General features: G+C 50.8%; 1 protein-coding gene and 1 long non-coding RNA gene across 3 annotated transcripts; one reads left to right on the top strand and one right to left on the bottom strand.

The window, feature by feature from the left end:
- Positions 1-252: 252 nt before the first annotated feature.
- On the bottom strand, positions 253-15,273 carry TRIB3 (tribbles pseudokinase 3). Of its 2 annotated transcripts, none has more exons than XM_072996634.2 (4): positions 14,944-15,273; positions 7,514-7,801; positions 4,973-5,265; positions 253-3,127 (listed from the first exon to the last, which is right to left on the bottom strand). In XM_072996634.2, exons 2-4 carry the CDS (start codon positions 7,799-7,801, stop codon positions 2,623-2,625), a joined length of 1,086 nt encoding a protein of 361 aa, XP_072852735.2. In that variant the 5' UTR covers positions 14,944-15,273; the 3' UTR covers positions 253-2,622. The 2 variants fall into 2 exon arrangements, with proteins under 2 accessions (XP_072852735.2, XP_078248398.1); XM_078392272.1 differs by lacking the exon at positions 14,944-15,273 and adding an exon at positions 13,305-13,405.
- A 65-nt stretch (positions 15,274-15,338) lies between these two features.
- Positions 15,339-19,450, top strand: LOC144588815 (uncharacterized). The gene is made up of 2 exons (XR_013544526.1): positions 15,339-18,854; positions 19,041-19,450. It is a non-coding gene; the product is annotated as an uncharacterized LOC144588815 (long non-coding RNA).
- The last annotated feature ends 203 nt before the right edge of the window (positions 19,451-19,653 follow it).

The following is a 19,653-nucleotide window of genomic DNA, read 5'->3' as shown; positions in this document are numbered from 1 at the left end:
TAGAAAGGCAGCTGGCCCCGAGGCCCAAAATCGGTACCCACCACCACCATAACAGAGAGAATAAAACTTTTTCTCTTCCTGAGGCCCTGGAGACCTGCTGTCCATAAGGAGAGACAGAGATCACACCGGTCTTTATTTCACCCTCCTGGTGGTTGTAAAAAACAGCCACACCACAGCCTTCCCGGAAAGTTAGCTGCCCAAACCATTGTTATGGTTCAAATCCCAAGAACACACTTAGCAGCCATGATGCTCTGACAGCAAATCAGTATATTTTTATTTTCCAAGAGAGAATATAATTATGACAATGATAAACAAAACCACTTTTTTTTTAAGGGGGTGGGAGAGCCATGGCCCCATATGTTACTTCACTTTTTGGTTGAGTCTGAAAAGGCACATAAGATTTCCTACAAAGTTCCGCGTCCCATGTTCCATCCACATTCTTGAACGCTCACCCCAGCGGGAGAGCCGACTCCGAAGCGGGACTTTTTGCCACACGGGCCGGCCCGCTGTGGTCGACGTTCACCTCCCACAGCGTCTCCCCCAAGGTGCAAACCAAGTGCAGCCTGAAGGGTTTCTTAGGGTTTGCCTCTCCAGCTCTCTCCAAAAGAATCCTGGGAGATGTAGTTCGGCCAGGTTGTCAAAGAGCTCTGATACTGGTGCCAGAGCTGCAATTCTCAAGGGGGAAAGTATGACTATAGTGTCTCTCTATAACTCAGCTGGGAAAAGTTACATTTCCTGCTATAACTCCCAGTATCCTCCCACATGATACTACCAGAACCCTCCAGATAGCCCTTAGGGTCTCCCCCTGGGCGGTGGGAGAATCCATCATCAGCTCCTAAAACCTTCTGTAAACATGGCCAGTGGCAGAATCTGGACCCCTCCCCACCAGCCCAGCAAGGGGCAACATCCCAGAATCCCCCCCGCACAACCAATAGGTGGATTCCCCTGCCACAGCCAAATCAGCAGCAACGCTCCTCCGTCTTTTTAGCACCAAATTTGGAGCTGGAGGGTGGAACCGGGGGGGGTGGTCTCCCACCCATGGAGGAGGGAATCAGGGGTGGTCTCCTACCCGCCACCCATGGGGGTCACAGCTCAAAGGGGAACAGCCCACAAGGAAGGCAGTGGCCAATTGGGCACGTCTGGAGATGGCGTTTCTCGGGTGTGACGGGAGCAACGCCGCCTTACTCTGAGACAGCCACCTCCTCTCTTCCATCCCGTCACGGCTTCACATCCTCTGTTGTTAAAACCAGCCCCACCCCACCCCGGTCAAAACACCAGGTCATGCAGTCGCGGGAGAGGGATTTAAATTGACAAGGCTGAGCGATGCTACAGAACATGTTTCAGGAGTTCCTGAAAGAGACGGGAAAAGGGACAGATCCTCCCAGCGGAGGAGGCTTCTTGGGACCCCCTTTCCACTAGCCGCGGAAAAGGGAGGAAGGCACAAGGCATGGGGGGGCACCACCCAACAGGGGGGCCATTGGCACAAACATCCCACCCCACCCCAAGCCCAAACCACGTCAAGCTAGAAGATCCATGCGAGCAGAAAAACAAAGAACCTCAATTCACACGAGCCTCCGTTTTGGATAGGGCAGGAATCAGAGGTTCTATCATTAAAAAAAAAAAATAAAACGAGGCATTTATGTTGGCTGAGGGATTCTGGGTGTTGTAGTTGTGGGGGAAAACGTTCATAAGTTCTGAAATGCCCCCAAAGCTACGAGGAAAAGTTTTAAGGCCACACATTTTGTTGATATCATGAAAAAAAGAGGGGAAGACCCCAAAAGGCCAGCTACACTCCCCATTTCCCTTTCACAGCAAGACTCCCACCCGAGCACGCCGCCTGGGTTTCGGCTGGGCGTCAGCACAAGGAAACCCCGTTCTCTGGTGAACCATGACCCACGGATGTTGGGGTGCGACAGGAGTTCCTCTTTGCAAACGTTTGGTCCAAACCCCTGATCCAGAGTCCACCGCCTTGAGACAGACGGCAGATCCCACACGACACAGTCCTTCAAAGGAGGAGGATTCGCATTCCGGCTTTCGCCACCTGCACCCCCTCCTTCTGGGGATCTCCAGTGGATCCCTGTTCCTGTTCTGTACATTTCAGGTGGGTCAGCTCCTTTGCCCTGAAACCAAAGGCTCCCAAAACCATCGTGTCCGGAGGGATGCCCGAGGACCCTCTAATCCGGCCGTCTGCTGATGCCGGAAAGCTTTTAAAAGCCTCCAGGAAAAGAGGGGGACAGCAGCTTCTGAGGTAGTGCCTGCCACCGTCAAAACAGCTCTTAATGGTAGGAGGTCCTTCCTGGTGTTCAATGAAGAAGCGACGGTGGGTGGAAGCCCTCTGCTTCCTGAATTTGCTGGCGGGTTCGGAAACGGATCTTTGGCACATGTGAACAGGCTTCCCTGAGAGGGAGAGGCTGACTCTCCTCCTTCCCTGATTCCAATGGAAAAGCACCTTCTCTGCCAGTTGCTGGTGAAGAGGACTCTTGTCCGGGTCAAAGGCACTCAAGAGACCAGTCCTAGCTGGAAGGTCAAAGGCAGGAGAGGACCCCCACCACCCCTTGCTCAGCTGGACAAGGCAGGTCAGGTCAAGACCGAATCCCCGCTCCGCTTGCTTGGCCGCCTTTGTCATCCGTAGAGACCCTCCGCTTCCTCCGCTTCCTCCTCCTCGTCTTCCACGGCCCTCCAGTCCTCGGCTTCTGGTACCACCTGGACCGGCCCCTGGTCTCCCGAAGGGACGCCCCACAAGCCCTCCGGGGAGCCCCCGGCGGCCAGCCACGGATGCAACAGGATTTCGCCAGCCGTCAGCCTCTCGGCGGGGTCTCTCCTGAGGAGGCAACGGATGAGGCAGCGCGCCTTCGGGGAGAGGGCCTCGGGAACGGCAAAGCGCGCTCGGCGGATCTTGCCAAACAGCGAGACCGGCTTGGTGTCTTGGAAAGGGTAGCACCCCACCAGCATGGTGTAGAGCGTCACCCCCAAGCTCCAGATGTCGGCGGCCTTCCCTGAATAGGAGGGTTTGGAGCTGAGGATTTCTGGCCCCACATAAGCCGGGCAGCCGTGCTTGTCCTGCAAGGAATCATCGGGACCGCTCAGCACACACGAGTCCTCCAGGTTCTCCAACAGCAGCTTGGACCTGCGCAAAACAGGACAGAAGACAAGAGCCGAAGGTTAGCGGGGTGCGGACTGCCAAGTTGTCCTGGTAGCAGCAGCAGTCTGGGGCAGAAATCTTTCTAATTCCGCAACCAGAAGCCTCAAATTCTGCAACCACAAGGCATGCAAAGCCGATTTCTGAACAGATCTGCTTGGTTTCAGACAGTGGTTCTTAACCTTTGTTACTCAGATGTTTTTGAACTGCAACTCCCAGAAACCCCAGCCAGCACAGTTGGTGGTGAAGGCTTCTGGGAGTTGCAGTCCAAAACTCCCGAGTAACCCAAGGTTAAGAACCAGTGGTTTACGACATGTAAGACTCCAGAAAACATTTTAAGAGAAATCAATGACTGAAAAATTATCTTTTAGCACACAGAATACCAGAATACATCGCCAGCATGCCCAAGGGATTCCAGGAAGTTCAGTCCAAACAGGTATTTTTTTCCTAGCTCTGAAACCTATGGCCCATTAATTCTGCCACAATTTTTTTAACAAAAAAGAAACACCGGTTATTTGCTCTTCATTATTCAACCTGCAATAACTCACAGCCTAACAGCACTATATTCTTAGTCACCGGCACCATCCTGAACCATTCCCTGTGTTAATTCTTAGTTTTAATTTTTTTAAAAAATACAGTGGATGAAAACAATACAATCCACATAAATTTTAAATAATTTTTAAAAGTGGCTCGTATGAGAATGTATGCATTTTTTTAACTTTAAGAATATATTCCCAGCATTGTGTCTTTTGGGAGTATTCAGTTCAAATTCTAAACTATGGTCTAGAAAGTACCAGTTTACTAAATCAAACCATTATTCACTTTAGATTAAAGAGACTGTCTACAGAGATGAAGTGAAGTTTTGTGTTAAGAAGGCTGTCGATTCCTGCTCCAGGGATGTATTCATTGACACAATGAAGAATTATTTTAAAAAGTGAAATGGGGGAATAGAAACGAGCAACTCTAGAGACACCCAAATACCACTTATCCGGAATATAATTTCCAGAATTCCTCAGCCTGCATATCCGTAGGGTAGTCCAGAAATTGTACACCAGAGTTGTACACCTTCCCGCCTCTGAACAGAAGAAAACAATAAACTAGAACGTGGTGCTTAAAAAAGAATCCTGCAGACAGGCAAATGGTCAGGACGAGACTGATCCCCTTGAGAAGGTGTCTCATGCCTGCTGTTACTCATTCATTCATTCATTCATTCATTCATTCATTCATTCATTCATTCATTCATTCATTCATTCATTCATTCATTCATTCATTCATTCATTCATTCATTCATTCATCTGTTTTATGAATGGGTTGCCTTTCTCCCAATGTGATCTGTTTGTTTAAATAGGGAGTGGGGAGCCTCTAAACATGGAATTTACTTGGGATCCCAAGCGTTACTGGTGTGCTAGAGGGCCAGATCCTGACCCAGTCTGCTGAGCCTTGCCTTCAACGTTACCCATAGATTCCCTCCCTGATTTTCTCCCTCTGTCAAAGGCACAAAAAGAGCCAAAGGCTGGCGCAAGGTGGCTTGCTCACTCCTGCACAACACACCTTCTCCTCCTCCCCTGGTCCCCACGGACCCCTTCCTTCTCTCTGACCGGTGCCTCTCCCAGCGATGATATTGTGACTGCACGCTCCTCAGGGGCCAAGGACCTTCCTGGTTCTGCTGGGAAAAGCATGGCTCGTAAGTCATGCCGCGATGTAGACCGATGAGGATAACAGACTGTGCAACTAAGCAAAAGAACCAAGCCAGGGAGAGCCAAATGGGTAGCACAAGGTTTCCACCCTACGGAAGGGGGTGTGTGTGTTTAAGGTGCCTTCTCAGCCTCTCACCGTTCTCCATCTGTGAAGATAAACTTCCTCAGCTTGAGGTCTCGGAGGACGACCCCGTGCTGGTGACAGTGGGCGACAGCGCCCGCCATCTGTCGGAAAAGAGCGGCGGCCTCCGGCTCTGGCAGGCGCCTGCGCCGGCGCACATAGTTGTGCATGTCATCTTTGGCGGGCTGGAAGAAGATGTAAACGTTCTGGTCCCCGACGATGACCTCAGCCGGACGGGCAATGTTGGGATGCGCTGGGACGACCCCGTAAGGAGCCATCATCTCGGCGTAGCTCTTGGCTGCGTAGACCTGGAAATGGAGCCGATGAAGAAGGGAAGCGTGAGCCGAAGGAGAGAGAAAGATTACTCCAAGTGCCATTGACCCGTTTGGACCAGCTGGGAGAAGGCAGCAGGGTGGCCACCACAGAACGGCTGCCACATGGGCGTGGTAGTCCGAAAATTGGGGAACTTGGCACACGAAAGGTTTGAGGCCAGATTGTTTAAGAAACTTAATGCATTAGACTTAAAATGTTGCAGGGAAATTATAAATATGATTCACTACATTTGTCATTCACTAAATCCATTGCATCCTTAGATTGTTTCATTTAAAAAGAAATATATTAAAATATATATTTTAATACAGACTCCCTGGAAAAGACCCTGATGTTGGGAAAGTGTGAAGGCAGGAGAAGGGGACAACAGAGGACGAGATGGCTGGACAGGGTCATCGAAGCGACCAACATGAATTTGACCCAACTCCAGGAGAGGCAGTGGAAGACAGGAGGGCCTGGCGTGCTCTGGTCCATGGGATCACAAAGAGTTGGACATGACTTAATGACTAAACAACAACAAATATTAAATGGCTTTAAAGCTCTTCAACCACCAACCCCCAAATAATGAATTAGATCCATGTGGACTATTTTTGGCTAGAAAAAAGGAAATTGCTGTTGCCACTGAAATGAGGGACACAACAGATTTATAAATTCACTGTTGAGAATATTAAGGAATCAAGGGGTAGCTAATTCTTCCCCAAGCGATGTCTTGTCTATTCACAAAACGGCTGCCAGTCCCAATACTGTGCAAGTGTCCACACTACACAATTGTGTCACTTTGAGGCCACTTTAAATAGTTTCATACTAGAGAATCATGGGGTTTGTAGTTTCGGGGATGGATTACGTATTTTCTTTTTAAAATGGTGACTAGTTAATTAACAACAACACAGCAGGCAAAGTCACGCCAGCACAAATGTGCCAGGCGCTACACCTGGCAAGAAGAAATTCTGCCCTTCAGTTGAGGAGTCAATTGCGCCTCCCTGGCACAACCAATTTTGAAATGCGCCAGCGCACACAGCTGCACAACAGGGTTTGGGCCAAATAATTAAAATCCATCCCCCAGCATCAACAAATGGATTTCTAAGGATCAATAGTAATTAACTAATTAACTTCTGACCCACAAAAGTTCACGCCAAATTTCTGTTAAACCCACAGAGATTGTGACATATCTCCAATTGTTTAAGAGGCTGAGTTAGCAATTTTAAGCTTTGTTTCCTTAAAGGGCACATGAAATTTCATGTTCAGCCAGCAGGTGTCAGCACAATGTCACATTTGGAAGCAATGTTAAGGATGACTTCATCAGAGAATGACAAAGAATGCTGTGTTACCTTAAAGACTAACAACTTCTATTCAGTGTCTGCTTCCACAGACTAAAACACACTCCTTCCAATGTAACTATTAAAGATTCAGGAGACAGATTTATACAAGCATAGGGAAAGACAAAAGGATGCTCTCAAAATGCCCAGTGAAACCTGCTAGGCCTTAGGGTAACACAAGACTCTTTGTTTGCCACAGAGAGCTCATCGGCTGGCAAAATTATAGGAAGGAAGAAAGAGAAAAGCAAAATATTGTAGAACTTTAAAGACTGGCAGATTCATTACCATGTGAGCTTTTTTAGATCAAAGTCCACTTTTTCAGACAAGGGAGGGCTCTCTACCTGTCTATCCCCCGAATCAAGTGGGACAACAGAGGGACACTGACCTCCATCTAACCACTCCTGCCATTCTGAAAGCCAAATTCACCTCACTTGGTCGTGGAGGTTTGCATGATCAGAGAAAACGTGTTTTTGTTTTAGTGTGTCTAAAGAAGCGGATTTCAACTCGTAACGGTACACACCAAAATCTGTTGGCTTTATTGTGATATTTTTGCTATTCTTCCCCTTCCCTTTTCTTTTTCTCGTCCTCTTCCTAATAAATAGGACTCCTAGTCTATTGCAAGAAAATCAAAGAAAGAGAGCTATATCCCTTTGGAAACTATAAAGGAAAGCAAGTTCAAAGAAGCAGTTTTGCAACATTGGGCATCTGGCCTGTTCTGCAACTCTGGATTTAAGTGGCAAATCTAGACTCGCTGTGCAAACTGCAAGACTTTTCCAATTCTACAGCCACCGGCTTTGCTTCAGAGACAACTGTTGTTATTATTATTATTGAAAAGTCCTGTTAAACATTATAGCCGAAGTGAGCGGCGAACAGGTCAAGAAAGCGGCTTGGTGGACCTGAGCCGGCCTACCTTGCAGGTGTATTCCCTCCCGGTGTGCCTGTTTATGGCCCGAGAGCATCTGCCGGCTGCCGGGGTTTCCAAAAGGATGTAGGGGCCAATCTGGGAGATCTGCGGGTCCTGGTTCGAGGGGGTCGGAGAGTCAGGCAGGGGCTGAAGGCAAGGCGTCAGTCCCGCCGGCGGCTCCAGGCGAGGGCGCTTGTGCACTGGAGCGTCGGTCCCAGTGGCCTCGTCGTCCAAGTCCAGCCGTTTTTTCCCCGGAGTGGCTCCCGCTGGGAGCTTCTGGACCAGGAGGCTCATCTAGAAAAAGAGGGGAGAGGAAAGGGTGGCGTAAACATGGAGTCTCAGGCTGAACAGTGAAGGGGCCCAGCCTGAGACACAGGGAGGACCAAGGACGCCCGGTCCCGATCCAATCCCTTTAGCCATTTTGCAATTCCTCAAGGTTACGTACAGCAAGTGGCTATATAGCATATTGGGGAAATTGAGAATGGGGACACAGAAACCGGAGGCTCTTCTCTTGCCTCTGTCATTCCAGGAGTCTCAAGGATCCGTGTGCAGAACCCTGTGCGGGGACTCTGAAGATCATCTAGCCGAGCCTCCTTCCCAGTCCCACCCTTCCTGTTTAGCCCCTGCTTTAAGAGCTCCAGGACTGTGCTCGGAAGGTGTGGCCCTTCCAGATGGGGTCCAACTACAGTTCCCATCAGCCACTGCCCTCACACCCAGCACTCAGGGTTGATGGGAGCTATAGTCCAAGAAGATCCAAACAGCCCACTCGGGTGGGGCCCTTCCCTTATTTTACCAGCTAATTTTAATTTTTGCAAGCTAACCAAAGAGAAGAAGACACGTTATCCAAGTAGCTCACACCGATCTTCTGTGCCATTAAAAAAATACAGTACTGTATATCAGTTTTAAGTGCCGTAGCCTTCCAAAATTAGAGCAGCAATTCAAGGGCAAGAATGACCAGGAAGGTTCAGGATGCTACCCATTCAAAGCAACTGTCTTGTTCGAGGGACTCCCGGCCTGAAAACTCTCCCCGCAAACATGGCTAGCCAAAGACATGCAGCAATTGGCTTCTGTGAAGCATGAGAGAACGCAACACGCATTCATTTCCACCCACACGTAAGTCCAATACCAACGTTTCTCGTCTATATGTGCACTGCAATGAGTGGGAACATACGAAAAGGTAGAAACTTTTATCACACACACACACACACATTTTACTGGAAGGGAAGTCTGTCAAGATGCTCTTCTGCCAGTCTTCAGAACCAAGACATTTCTGCAACTCCTTTACTGAGTCACCCCTGCGTCCTGAGGCAATGAGTTCCACCAGCCCGTCGCGGCTTATGTGGAAAAACCGATGCCACGCTGGGCCTCACAAGCGGTGGCCTTCCAAAATACAAGAGGAAATGATTGGCAGTGCTTTGTGCTCATGCCGCCTTTTCCTCCTCTCGCGGATGATGCCCATGGCATGGGAGGACCACGGCGTCTCTCCTCTGCATGTACAGTCAAGCATGACCCCCGCAGAGGGTGTGTGTCCCTCGCTCAGGAGATGTGTGTGTCAGAGGGCTGAGCCACAGCAGCTGCACGGCAAGTGTCGGAGAGAGGATTGTGTGGGTGTCTGGAGACTCCCGTGGGTCTTCCCAAGATCACTGAATCCGGCCTCCCTCAAGGGAACCATCGGAGTTCGTCTCCAAAGAAGCTGTCGCCCCCCCCCGCCACTTCGCAATCGCTTCAGGGGAACTCCAAAAAAGCAAAGATAGCCCACGGGGTCCAAAATAAACTCTGAATTGCATACCAAGGCGATGCCTTTGCAATAAATAATAATCATGCGCCATCTCGTCCATTCTGACTCAGGGTGACCCTTTGCGAAGTTTTCTAGATAGAGAGTCCTCAGAAGTGCTTTTTTTCCCTTCCCTTTTTCTGGGGTCACCCTGAGACTGTGCAGCCGGCCCAAAGCCACCCAGGCTGGCTTTTCTCCCAGGAGGTACATCCACCCACCAAAAAGCCCCCCCCCAAAATGGGTCAAGCTTCCAAGTAGATGCTGTCTTCACCAAGTCAGGTGTCAGAAATGGGGTGGGGGGTTGTAGGAAAAAGCTGATCTTAAGTCCCTGTTGTCTTCTTGTTGTTTCATGATATAATAGGGCGGGCAGGCTGCTCTAGATCAAGAAGTGGGTCTCATCATTGGTGTTAGGTTTTACCCGAGAGCAACTCACTGAGAACCGGGAAACTTCTGATCCACCACCTCGGATGTAAGATAAGCCCCCGCCCCGCTGCACCCCCAGCAGTGAATTCCAAGCTGCATCCATCTTGTCCGGGTGCAGGAGCTCCCAGCTCGGTGGAAAAAAACAGAGACCCACCAGGCAGTTTTTATTCTCAGCCCGTGGTGAAATTAGTTTTTAGTGATGGAACAGGTGAAGAAAGTCAGTGTGTAGACCACTATTTTATCTATTTTGCAACATGGTGCGCAGTCCCCAGTGGTTTAAACTCCTGCAGGGTAAGTCCCACTGCCAAACCGATGGTAAAGCAATGATGGGGTGGGGAGGACTGGGGAATACTGGGAAAAGAGAAAAGGTTTGTCACCCGTCCCTCCATTGGGTACTTTAAGGGCTGAGATGGAGACCTACCAACACTGCCAGCTTCCTGCATCTTAAGTACTGACATAATTCAGAATTTACATGCTATAGAAAGCACTGGTTTCAGAAACTGGAAACGTTATGTTTCTGGACTCCATTACCTACCTTGCCCCCACTAGCTGGGGATTGTGGGAGGGGTGGTCCCAAAGAGAAACTTCCCCGAATCTTGCTCTGCCCTTTGACGCTGACCCTTGCGGTCCCGGATCCCTCTGGCCAAAGGAAGAATGTGCGACAGGCAGGAAACAGAGCCCGTTCTGAAAGGATCCATGTGCAAGGAGCTCATCTACTCTCTGTGTTCCCTGTGCGCCATGGCACGGTAGGAAATCTGTACCGGGGTTTGCAAAAGCTCAAACGTCACCTAGTGTATCTGTCGGTCAGTAAAGCAGGCCAAATCCTCTCCAAATCCCATATCAATGCAGCAGACAATGACCCGTCCGAGGTGGCCGTTTCCCAAAGCACATGCATGGTGCCCAGAGGGCACTGCCATGAAAAAGCAAGCACGTTTATGCTGTGAACAGCGGGCAACAAACAGCTTCCTCGGGAGAGGGTGCAGCAAGCCCTCCCTTTCGCCTGCCGGTGTCGGGAGGGGGGGGTCAGCCTCCAGGATCTGAGCGATGCCAAAGAGCTCCTGGCGATGGCCAGAATCCAAGGGAGGTGTGTCTCCTCCCGTGATCAAAGGGCCACCAGCAAACAGAGCTGGGATGATGCAAACACACAGCAAGCCCGGTGGCCTGGTTCTCCCTGTGCTGGCTGACCCGGGAACCTGTCCGGTGCTTGAGGACGACGGGAGAACCTTTCTGGCAACCTTCTTGCTTCCTGTCTCATACATATTACTGGTTTATGAGTTGTGCTTTAACACACACACACAGAGAGAAAGAAATAATAGTTCTGAGTTCTGGGGCTCAGCAGCGATGACCCAAAGCCCACATAAGCCCTGGTTGCAAAAGTGGAAAATGGGAGGGTTCTCCCCCCCCCCATGGTTTTGATCCCTGCTTGTAGGCTCTCTCTTTTCTCTTCCTAATCATCCACGAACATGAGCAGCCGCTCAGCAGTGAGACCGCACGGGCCTTCTTAACGGCCGGCCTGCCGTGTTCTGCAATCCATTCATCTCCTTACATCTTTACAACAGACCTGTAAGGTCGGGCGGGCCCTGCTATCCTCGGAGAACCCATCACAAAGAAAGGAAGGCTTCGCTCTCTCTCTCTCTGACCCCTCTTCCTCTTTTCCATCCTGGCTATTTTCAGACAGGAAGCGGATTCAGCAAAAAGCGAGTTTCAGTGGAGAAATACTAGGGTGGGCTTCCTGAACTGCCAACAGGATTTTCTACTGTGACCCCCCCCTCCCTTTCCACTTCTTCAGCTCCACACTCCCAGTTTCCAGCCGCAAACACACGTAGACTACCAGGGCATCCTTCGAGTCGCTGTTTAAATCAGAGTCAAGCACAGGGTGGCTCCCCCCCGACTCACAAATCAATCAATCAATCCATCAATCCATCAATCAATCAGTCCATCAGTCAGTCCTTCAGTCAGTCAGTCAGTCAGTCTGTCTATCAACTGATCCCTCTATCTATCTATCTATCTATCTATCTATCTATCTATCTATCTATCTATCTATCTATCTATCTATCTATCTATCTATCTATCTATCTATCTATCTATCTATCTATCTATCTATCATCTATCTATCTATCTATCTATCTATCTATCTATCTATCTATCTATCTATCTATCTATCTATCTATCTACAGTGGACCCTTGACTTACAGAATTTTTGAGTTACAGACTTCTCTGGCCGCAAAATTTAGGTTTGACTTGCAGACTGAGATTTGACTTACAGACCAGAAAAAAACCAAAATGGAACAAAAACGGCCTGTTACGGGATTAATCGGTTTTCAATGCACTGTAGGTCAATGGAGACTTGACTTACAGACTTTTGACTTGAGAACCACCTTCCAATACGGATTAAGTTCTCAAGTCAAGACCCCACTGTATCTATCTATCTATCTATCTATCTATCTATCTATCTATCTATCTATCTATCTATCTATCTATCTATCTATCTATCTATCTATCTGTCTGTCTGTCTGTCTGTCTGTCTGTCTGTCTGTCTGTCTGTCTGTCTGTCTGTCTACAAGGAAAATGGTTTTCTACTCCTGGAATTCACCACCAGCAGAATTCACTTCCTTGTTTACTACTTTAAATAGGTCAGGAAGTTCAATCCTGTGCTGGAGAAAACCCAATCAAAACTGAAAGTCTTTTTTTGCTTTGCTTTTTTTCTCCTCCCCCTTTGGGCCACTCCATGGCCTGATGCAACCCACGGCAAGTGCCAGGGGCGCAGCTCCCGTGGCCTTCTGGACCACGGGGGGTGCACGCCTCTTCTTCACGTACTCCCCTCTCTGCATCCACCACGAAGCCTGTGTGGATGCCCTCTTTTCCTCTCCTTGCTCTTTACTAAAGCCCGAGGTCTCTGTCCAGGATCTGTCTGAGCGGTCGTCCCTCAAGGCCAGTTTAGACATTACCCACCTCCCTAGGAAGACCTCAAAAATTAATCTGCCACAGCGCTCCACGCAAGGACAGGGTGCTGAACAAAAGTTTAATAAAACATCTGCTCCTCCGGTCGCCTGTGGTGAGTTCAGAATCACCCACAGGTGACCAGAGAGAACCCGGCAACGACAGGGACAGCTCGTGGATTGCAACATGGGGGGGGGGCCTCTCACACCAAAATTTTGGAGGGGAGCGCCCCCTTCCCCTTGATCATGAGGCATCTAGTAATAAATAATGCAGACCATCATCGCCTTAGAAGTGCAGAGGCTGGAAGGGACCCCGGGGGATCATCAAGCCCAGCCCTTGTCAAGGAGGGCCCAGTGGGGGGAATCGAACTCCCCAACCTCTGGCTCAGAGACCTCAACGATTGAGTTATCCAGCAGAGATGTCAGGCACACGATGCTACGGCCCGATGACTCCAACTGAAATACTTCTCCCTCGCTCTTCCGTTCTATTAGGCATGCAAAATGGGACACCTCTCGTTTCACCCAGGTCCCCCCCTTTCTCTGTCCTGCAGCCCCCAACTCGACCACGGAGGGACCACGAGCAAAGCCGATGATGCAACTGCCGTGAGGGCCAGCTACCCGTGGGCAGGCAGGGCATCCGGATCTCCTCGCCTCGCCTCACCTCCGACCGCAAAGGCTCCCAGCCAAGGAAGTTGGCACGTTCATCCGCCAGTCGCTGGGTTGAGGACGGGAAGCTGAGTGACGGATCTGCCCGGGATTTTATCAGCCCTTTGACAGTGGCAGAGCGGTCACCGACCAGCTGGGCACCCTGGAGGGGGAGGCCCCGAGGGGCACCATTTCTTTCCCACCCACCCCACGGGGAGGCACAGGCAGGAAACCCCCCCCCATGAGAAAGGGGGAAGAGAAGGTCCCACCCACCCAAAATAAAGCTTCTGCTTCCCAAGGAAAGGAAAAGAGACAGTGCTGGGGGGGGGGTGTTGCTATTTCTTTTCCTAACATTTATCATTATCCTCAGCTCTAGATTTCAGGGACCCTTATATTTCGGTGCCCAGGGCATGCACGCATGCACACACACGCACACACCCAGTTGCTCGACTCTAGGGGCAGGACCGGACAGCTGCTGCTCTCCTCTGTGGGTAGTATTCCAGGCAGCGAGAGGAACACCTCCAGTCAACGGTTCAGCCAACCACACTTGGGACGACAGCCCCTGGTTGACGGATGATGGGGGATGTAGTCCTGCACCACAGCACGAGAGAAGTCACACATGCCCACCTTGCCGGATTCCCTGCCCACGGCCGCTTCCTCCGGCGAGGCGGGCAGGGCAGTGTAAACGCTCTGTGGGGGAGACCCTCGGCGGACCAGTGTCACCCACGGAGTGCCACCCACGGGCAACAGCTGCCCTCTGGGTAAGAGACCCTGCGCCCTGGCTCTCAGGCAGGAAATGCCAGCCTCTCCACCTGGCCTTGAAGAGACTGGGCGCCCTCTCCTCCCCCCCCCAAGGGCCAGAGAGAGGGAGGATCATCATCCTTCCAACCCCACCCCCCAGCCAACTCCAAGGGCATCAGCAGCGACAGGTTTCAACCGGGCAGGGGGAATGCCAACGTGCCCAGAATGGGTGCCTTCTGCCCACCGGCCTTTGCCCGCTTGAAAGTCCAGGCCCCTCTGTGTGTGCGTGTGCATGTGTGCCCAGATAGGCTGCCAACTCTTGTTGCAAATTCCGGATGACAAGGGTGCCTCTGAGCACGCACAGAAGGGAAATTGCTTTAGGCTCAAGCCAGCTGAGAGGAAAGGGAGAGAGTCTTGCGGGGTCTGCTCCCAGTGTCCTGGAGTCAAAACCAATCGTCGAGGGCAACCCGGCTGGGCAGGGTTGAAGGGAGGGCCTTTGAGTTTCGGAGTCGGAGGGGCCATGAGACCCTCTTGCCCTCCCAACAGCCCCCCTCCCAGGCGCTGCAAAAGGAAAGGCGCCCTTCCAGGAGCTGCGGCGGTTCTCCCGAGCCGTCCCCGCGGCCGCGCAAAGGATCTCCGCGGGCCATCAAGAGCCGTTCGTGGCACAAAAGACCTGCTCCTCAATTTTTTTTTTTTGCCGCCCCTGCGTTTTGGAAAGGAGGCACGAAAGGGGTCCCCCGCATCCTCAGCGGCTCCCATTCTCCTTCCTTTCGGCTTTGGGGGGGGGTCCGGAGCCCGTTGCCCCGCCACCCCCTCGAGCGCAGCCAGACGCGCCCCCCAAAGGGAGATGGGGGGGGCAGCTCTTAAGCCCCCCCTCCAACCCAATGCCACTCCCTCGCCCCCCCCCCAGTTACCTTTGGCCCAAACGAGCCGAGCCGGCCAGATCCTGTAGAGGTCTTCTCGTCCGGAGATGCTCCTGCGCGGGATCCTGAACCCCCGGCGCCCAAGGAGGGCGATCCGACTTCGGAGCCTGGATCCCAGCCGGGAGAGAGGGAGGGAGCGAGAGGGGCTGCCGAATGCTGCGCGCGCCCCCGGGGGTTTTCAGGCGCACCGAGGCTCCATCATCCCCGGCTCGGGATCGGCGCAGCCTCCGGTTGGCGGCGCCGCGGAGCGCCTTTGTCTGAGCCCCGCCGGCGGATGATGTAACCCGGTGGGCCGCCGCCGGTGGGAGCCTCCAGCCGCCGAGTGCGCCTCCCGCCCGGGCTGGCGCCCCTCCTTCCCTCCCTCTCTCCGCCCTCGGCGCCGCCTCGCCGCCTTCGGACGGCTGATGCGGCAGCCCGAGCGGATTGCACCAGGCGGGGGCTCCGCCCGCCGCCGATGATGATAATGATGATGTCGATGATGATGCCATGAGCCCTGCCGCCTTGCAATCGCCGGCAGCTTCGCGCACCTTCCCGGGTGGATCGGGCCCCGCCCGCAAAGAAGGAAGGAAGGAGGGAGGGAAGGATTGCAGCCCGGTTGCGCCAGATCGAGTCCCCAGCCCGGCGCTCAGACGCGCACACGGGCGGCCGAGGGCTTTGTTGCTGCCCTTTGGAAGAGAGGGGCCGGAGCGCCGTCCAGCGACGGCAGGCGCCCCACTGCCCCCATCCAAGCCCCCCCCCTTCGGCCCTCAAATCTCTGCTGGATAAGGCCCTCCATGCTGGGGGATGGGGCAGTCAGTATCCTACTGCTTGGATCAACTCAAGGAGACCCACTGACTGACCTGGATTTACAGAAGTGTTGGTTTTGCTCTTCTGTCATGTGCCGTCCACAGAGTCAAACCGAACAAGAGTTTTGGAGACAGGGATGTTGAAGGTTTGGGTTGCCGTCACCACCCCCGTGGGGAGTTTTTGTGGCCAAACAAGGATTTGAACCCATGTCTCCTGAGTTACTCTAGAGACTAGGAAGGAGAAGGATCTTAGAATTGTCATAGATCGCAAGCTGAATATGAGCCAACCGTGTAATGTGGCTGCAAAAAAGGCAAATGCTATTTTAGGCTGCATTAATAAAAGTGGAGTTTCCAAATCCGGCATGGTGTTAGTCCCCCCTCTATTCAGCACTGATTAGGCTTCACCTTGAGTCTTGCGTCCAGTTCTGGACACCATACTTCAGGAAGGATGCTGCCAAATTGGAACAAGTTCAGAGGAGGGCAGGAAGGATGATCAGGGGACTGGAAACCAAGCCTTAGGAGGAAAGGGAGAAAGAGTTGGGCCTGTTTAGCCTTGAGAAAAGAAGGTGGAGGGGTGATATGATAGAACATTTCAAATATTTGAAAGGCTGTCCTACAGAGTGGCAAGGTCTGTTCTCGATCATCCCAAAATGCAGGACACGTAACAATGGGCTTACATTAAAGGAAGCCGGATTTAGGCTGAATATACTGTATCAGGAAAAACTCACAGAAGCCTTCACGGTTAGCTTTGCTGACCACAAGGTCTGGGCATCCAAGAACATCTGGGGACCTAAGGTTGGGAACCACTGACCTACACTCACAGTAGTTTTCAAACTGCCCCCTCCAGATGTTCTTGGACTGCATTTCCCAGAAATCCTGGCCAGCGCAGCCAGGGGTGAAGGATTCTGGGAATGGCAGTCCAAGAACATCGGAGGGGGGGACCCCAGTTGGAAACCACTGGAGCCTAGAGCGACCCCAACCGAGTCTGCGATGTGTAGACTGGAATCGGAGTTTGGAAAGTTACTTTCTCGGTGCTGCCCCTGGCAAGCCCAGCCGGCATTGGGAGGCGAAGTCCCTGTGAGGGATTTCACCTGAACTCTCTACTTACTGCTGACAGGTCAGAGACCTGGGCTCTTGCGCCGACTTGCATAATGACTTCACAAGGTTGCAGGTTTCTTGCTGAGGATCGGCTGACCCAACGCCCAGCCTGGATTATGAAATCCTCCCTCTGTGGCTTCAAAGAAGGCCTTCCTACACCGCCTGCACCACCCACAGAGCTGGCAAAGTGGAACGGCTGAGCTGTTAACCTGACCAAAACGAAACTTCTGTTCCTGGCAGGTATGGGCTTTAGGCAATGAAAGCCGTTCACCTGTTGTTCCCCGTCTGCGTACAGTTGCCTGCAGCCACCGTCGTTCCAAAGAGAAACCGGACGCGTGCGTTCGTATAGAAGAGGAATCGTTTCAGAAATTTGGCAGAGAGCAATGTTTATGACATAACCGCCCCCAGGTGCCTATGCTTTTAGTGATTCCGGAATGCTAAATTCAATAAGCCATTTGCTTAAGTTACTCTTAATGATAATACCTGGTAGGGTTTCCAATTAACGTGACGAAGAGTCAAAAGACAAAAAAATTTGGATAGAGAGAAAGTTTGGGAAGCCGTATTCAGCCAGTGTGTACTTGGGAAATAAATGCTCTTGACATAAACATGGGTAGCTTTAGGACAGCCTTGGGCAAAGTCTAGCACAGCAAGCCAATGCATTGGTTAGTTTTTTTTAAAAAACTTGATTAAGAGATGTTCATATAATGGAATGATATCCTGTCCAAGCAACAAGAAGCTGCAGTGAAAGCTGGAGATCAAATGACAGAGAATGTAGAAATACGAAGAGGTATAACCAGGATGTGTACTGTCAACATTGCTTTCCAAATTCTGCTTTGGGAGCATCCTTAGAAAAGCCCTTGTGACTCAAATACTGTAATGGTATTATTCTCAATGGAAAGGTTATTAAGGACATCTGATATGCAGATAATACAGTAGGTGATAATTTAGGTGGGAATGCAAAGTTTGTTCAATAAATATCTGTGAAGATTCTCAGTCCTCCAAGTTCGGTTATCTGGAAGTTGAGTCATGGCCCCCCGGACTTCTTTCTTATTAGGTTGAAACGTTCTGTGGCTGTGCCCTGTCCAGTCACCTTTGACTTAGGGTGACTCCCATGAATGAGCTTTCTCCAAAATGTCCAGTCTTCCACAGCCAGCTGATGGACAGACTCCTCATGCCTGTGGGTTCTTTAAGGGAGTCTGTCCATCGCTTACTTGGCCTTCCTCTTCTCCTGCTGCCATCCACTTTCCCCAGCATGATGGTCTTTTCCAGAGAATCCTGCCTTCTCAGGATATGCCCAAAGTAGGATAGCCTCAGTTTCAAATAATATATATGTTTTTGCCTCCAGAAATAGCTCAGGTTTGATTTGCTCTAGGGCCCACTTGTTTATCTTTCTGGATGTCCAGGGTATCTGCAAAACTCTGCTCCAGCACCAGGTCGCAAACAAATCAGTTTTTTCCCCCTGCCAGCTCTCTTAACGGTCCAGCTTTCACCCCCATACATGGTGATCAGAGATTCAAGACCCTTAGTGGAGTGCCAGGGCTTTGGAAATGAACCGCTTTCCTTCCTGCTGTGTCAAATTGAGAGCTGCCCACTGCAGCCTGTAAGTGCAAATTCCTTTGCTGATTACGATGCACACCCTTCGTTACACAACGGTAAAGTTGCATTTCCCAGAAATGCTAATGGAAAAATTCCACCCAATGTTTTCCACTCCAGCTGTTACACATCGTCCTGTTGCCAAGACACCAGCGGTCTACATCCTGAGAGGTTTATTCACCTGGGAGAGTTAATCATGTTTAATCTTCATTTACACTTAATATGGCTTCTGAACCCAACGGTCAGAGTTCATGGGGTTCCAATGCAGCACCTGCAGAACGTCAACAAACACAAATTATTGTCAATCTTGCAAAGACAGACACGCCAGGCGTCACTTCCTCCTCCAGAAGGGATGCACAGCTGAGTGTCTCTTCGCCCTGCTGAATGTCATTTAAGTCGCTCAGTGCCTTTCTCCCTTCTTGAAATGTGAGTAAATCTGCTTGAAATCCTTTGAGAAAAGTTCAAAGCAGAGATAAAAGTGCTTTTTAAACTGTAAAAGTTTGGCTGCTTATGTGGAAGGTACTTTCGTTTTCACTCAGAAGAAGGGTAGGAAAAGTTGCTGAATAGTTAATAGACTGTAAAATAAAAAGCTATTTTGCTTCTCTATCTTAGGAATATTTCCTTCTGCTTATGAGAAGGGGAAAAGATAAGAGTTTGAAGAGTTTGAAAACTCCTCGCTGGACACAGGAACCGTCGGAGACTAAACCATCAGACTGTAGTCTTGAACATCTAGGACTAAAGACCAAATCCTCCGCTTCTAAAGAGGCTCAAGAAGTTGCTGGAAAGGAGGAAGGAGGAATTACCTCTCTGTGCAGTTCTATGGAAGCAAACGTGGAAAAACAGATGGATGAAATAATAGCTCATATGAAAGAGAATATACCTAAAAAACTGGACCAAGCGCTTTCTAAACTGGAGTACATAATGGGACAGATGAGGAACGACCTGAAAGCAATCCGGAGGGAGATGCAAGCGCTGAATGCAAGCATGCAAGGGAGAGTAAGACAAGTGGAAGATTATCAAAACAGACTGCAGGGAAGTTAAAGATACAACAAGAGAAGGTGGATGATTTGCCCAAGGAAATGATTTGTTTGGAAGACCGCTCAAGACGTCACAGCATCGAAATAATGAACTTTGAGCTACAAAAGGGAGCTGACCTTAAACAGGAAGTGGCGAGCTGGATAAATTCTATAAGGAACTCTCAGCATGCGGCTGAAGTCAATATAGA

This window comes from Pogona vitticeps, chromosome 4, assembly GCF_051106095.1.
Source record: "Pogona vitticeps strain Pit_001003342236 chromosome 4, PviZW2.1, whole genome shotgun sequence".
NCBI lineage: Eukaryota > Metazoa > Chordata > Lepidosauria > Squamata > Agamidae > Pogona > Pogona vitticeps.
Note: the sequence above shows the minus strand (reverse complement) of the source record. Positions and strands in the feature narration are given on the sequence as shown.

Bases quoted from the DNA above. Each gene is read 5' to 3' on its own strand.
- TRIB3 (XM_072996634.2), bottom strand. From the start codon at position 7,801: ATGAGCCTCCTGGTCCAGAAGCTCCCAGCGGGAGCCACTCCGGGGAAA. The intron at 5,266-7,513 runs GTAGGCCGGCTC...CTCCATTTCCAG, and splicing joins GGAGGGAATACACCTGCAAG to GTCTACGCAGCCAAGAGCTA. The intron at 3,128-4,972 runs GTGAGAGGCTGA...TGTTTTGCGCAG, and splicing joins ATCTTCACAGATGGAGAACG to GTCCAAGCTGCTGTTGGAGA.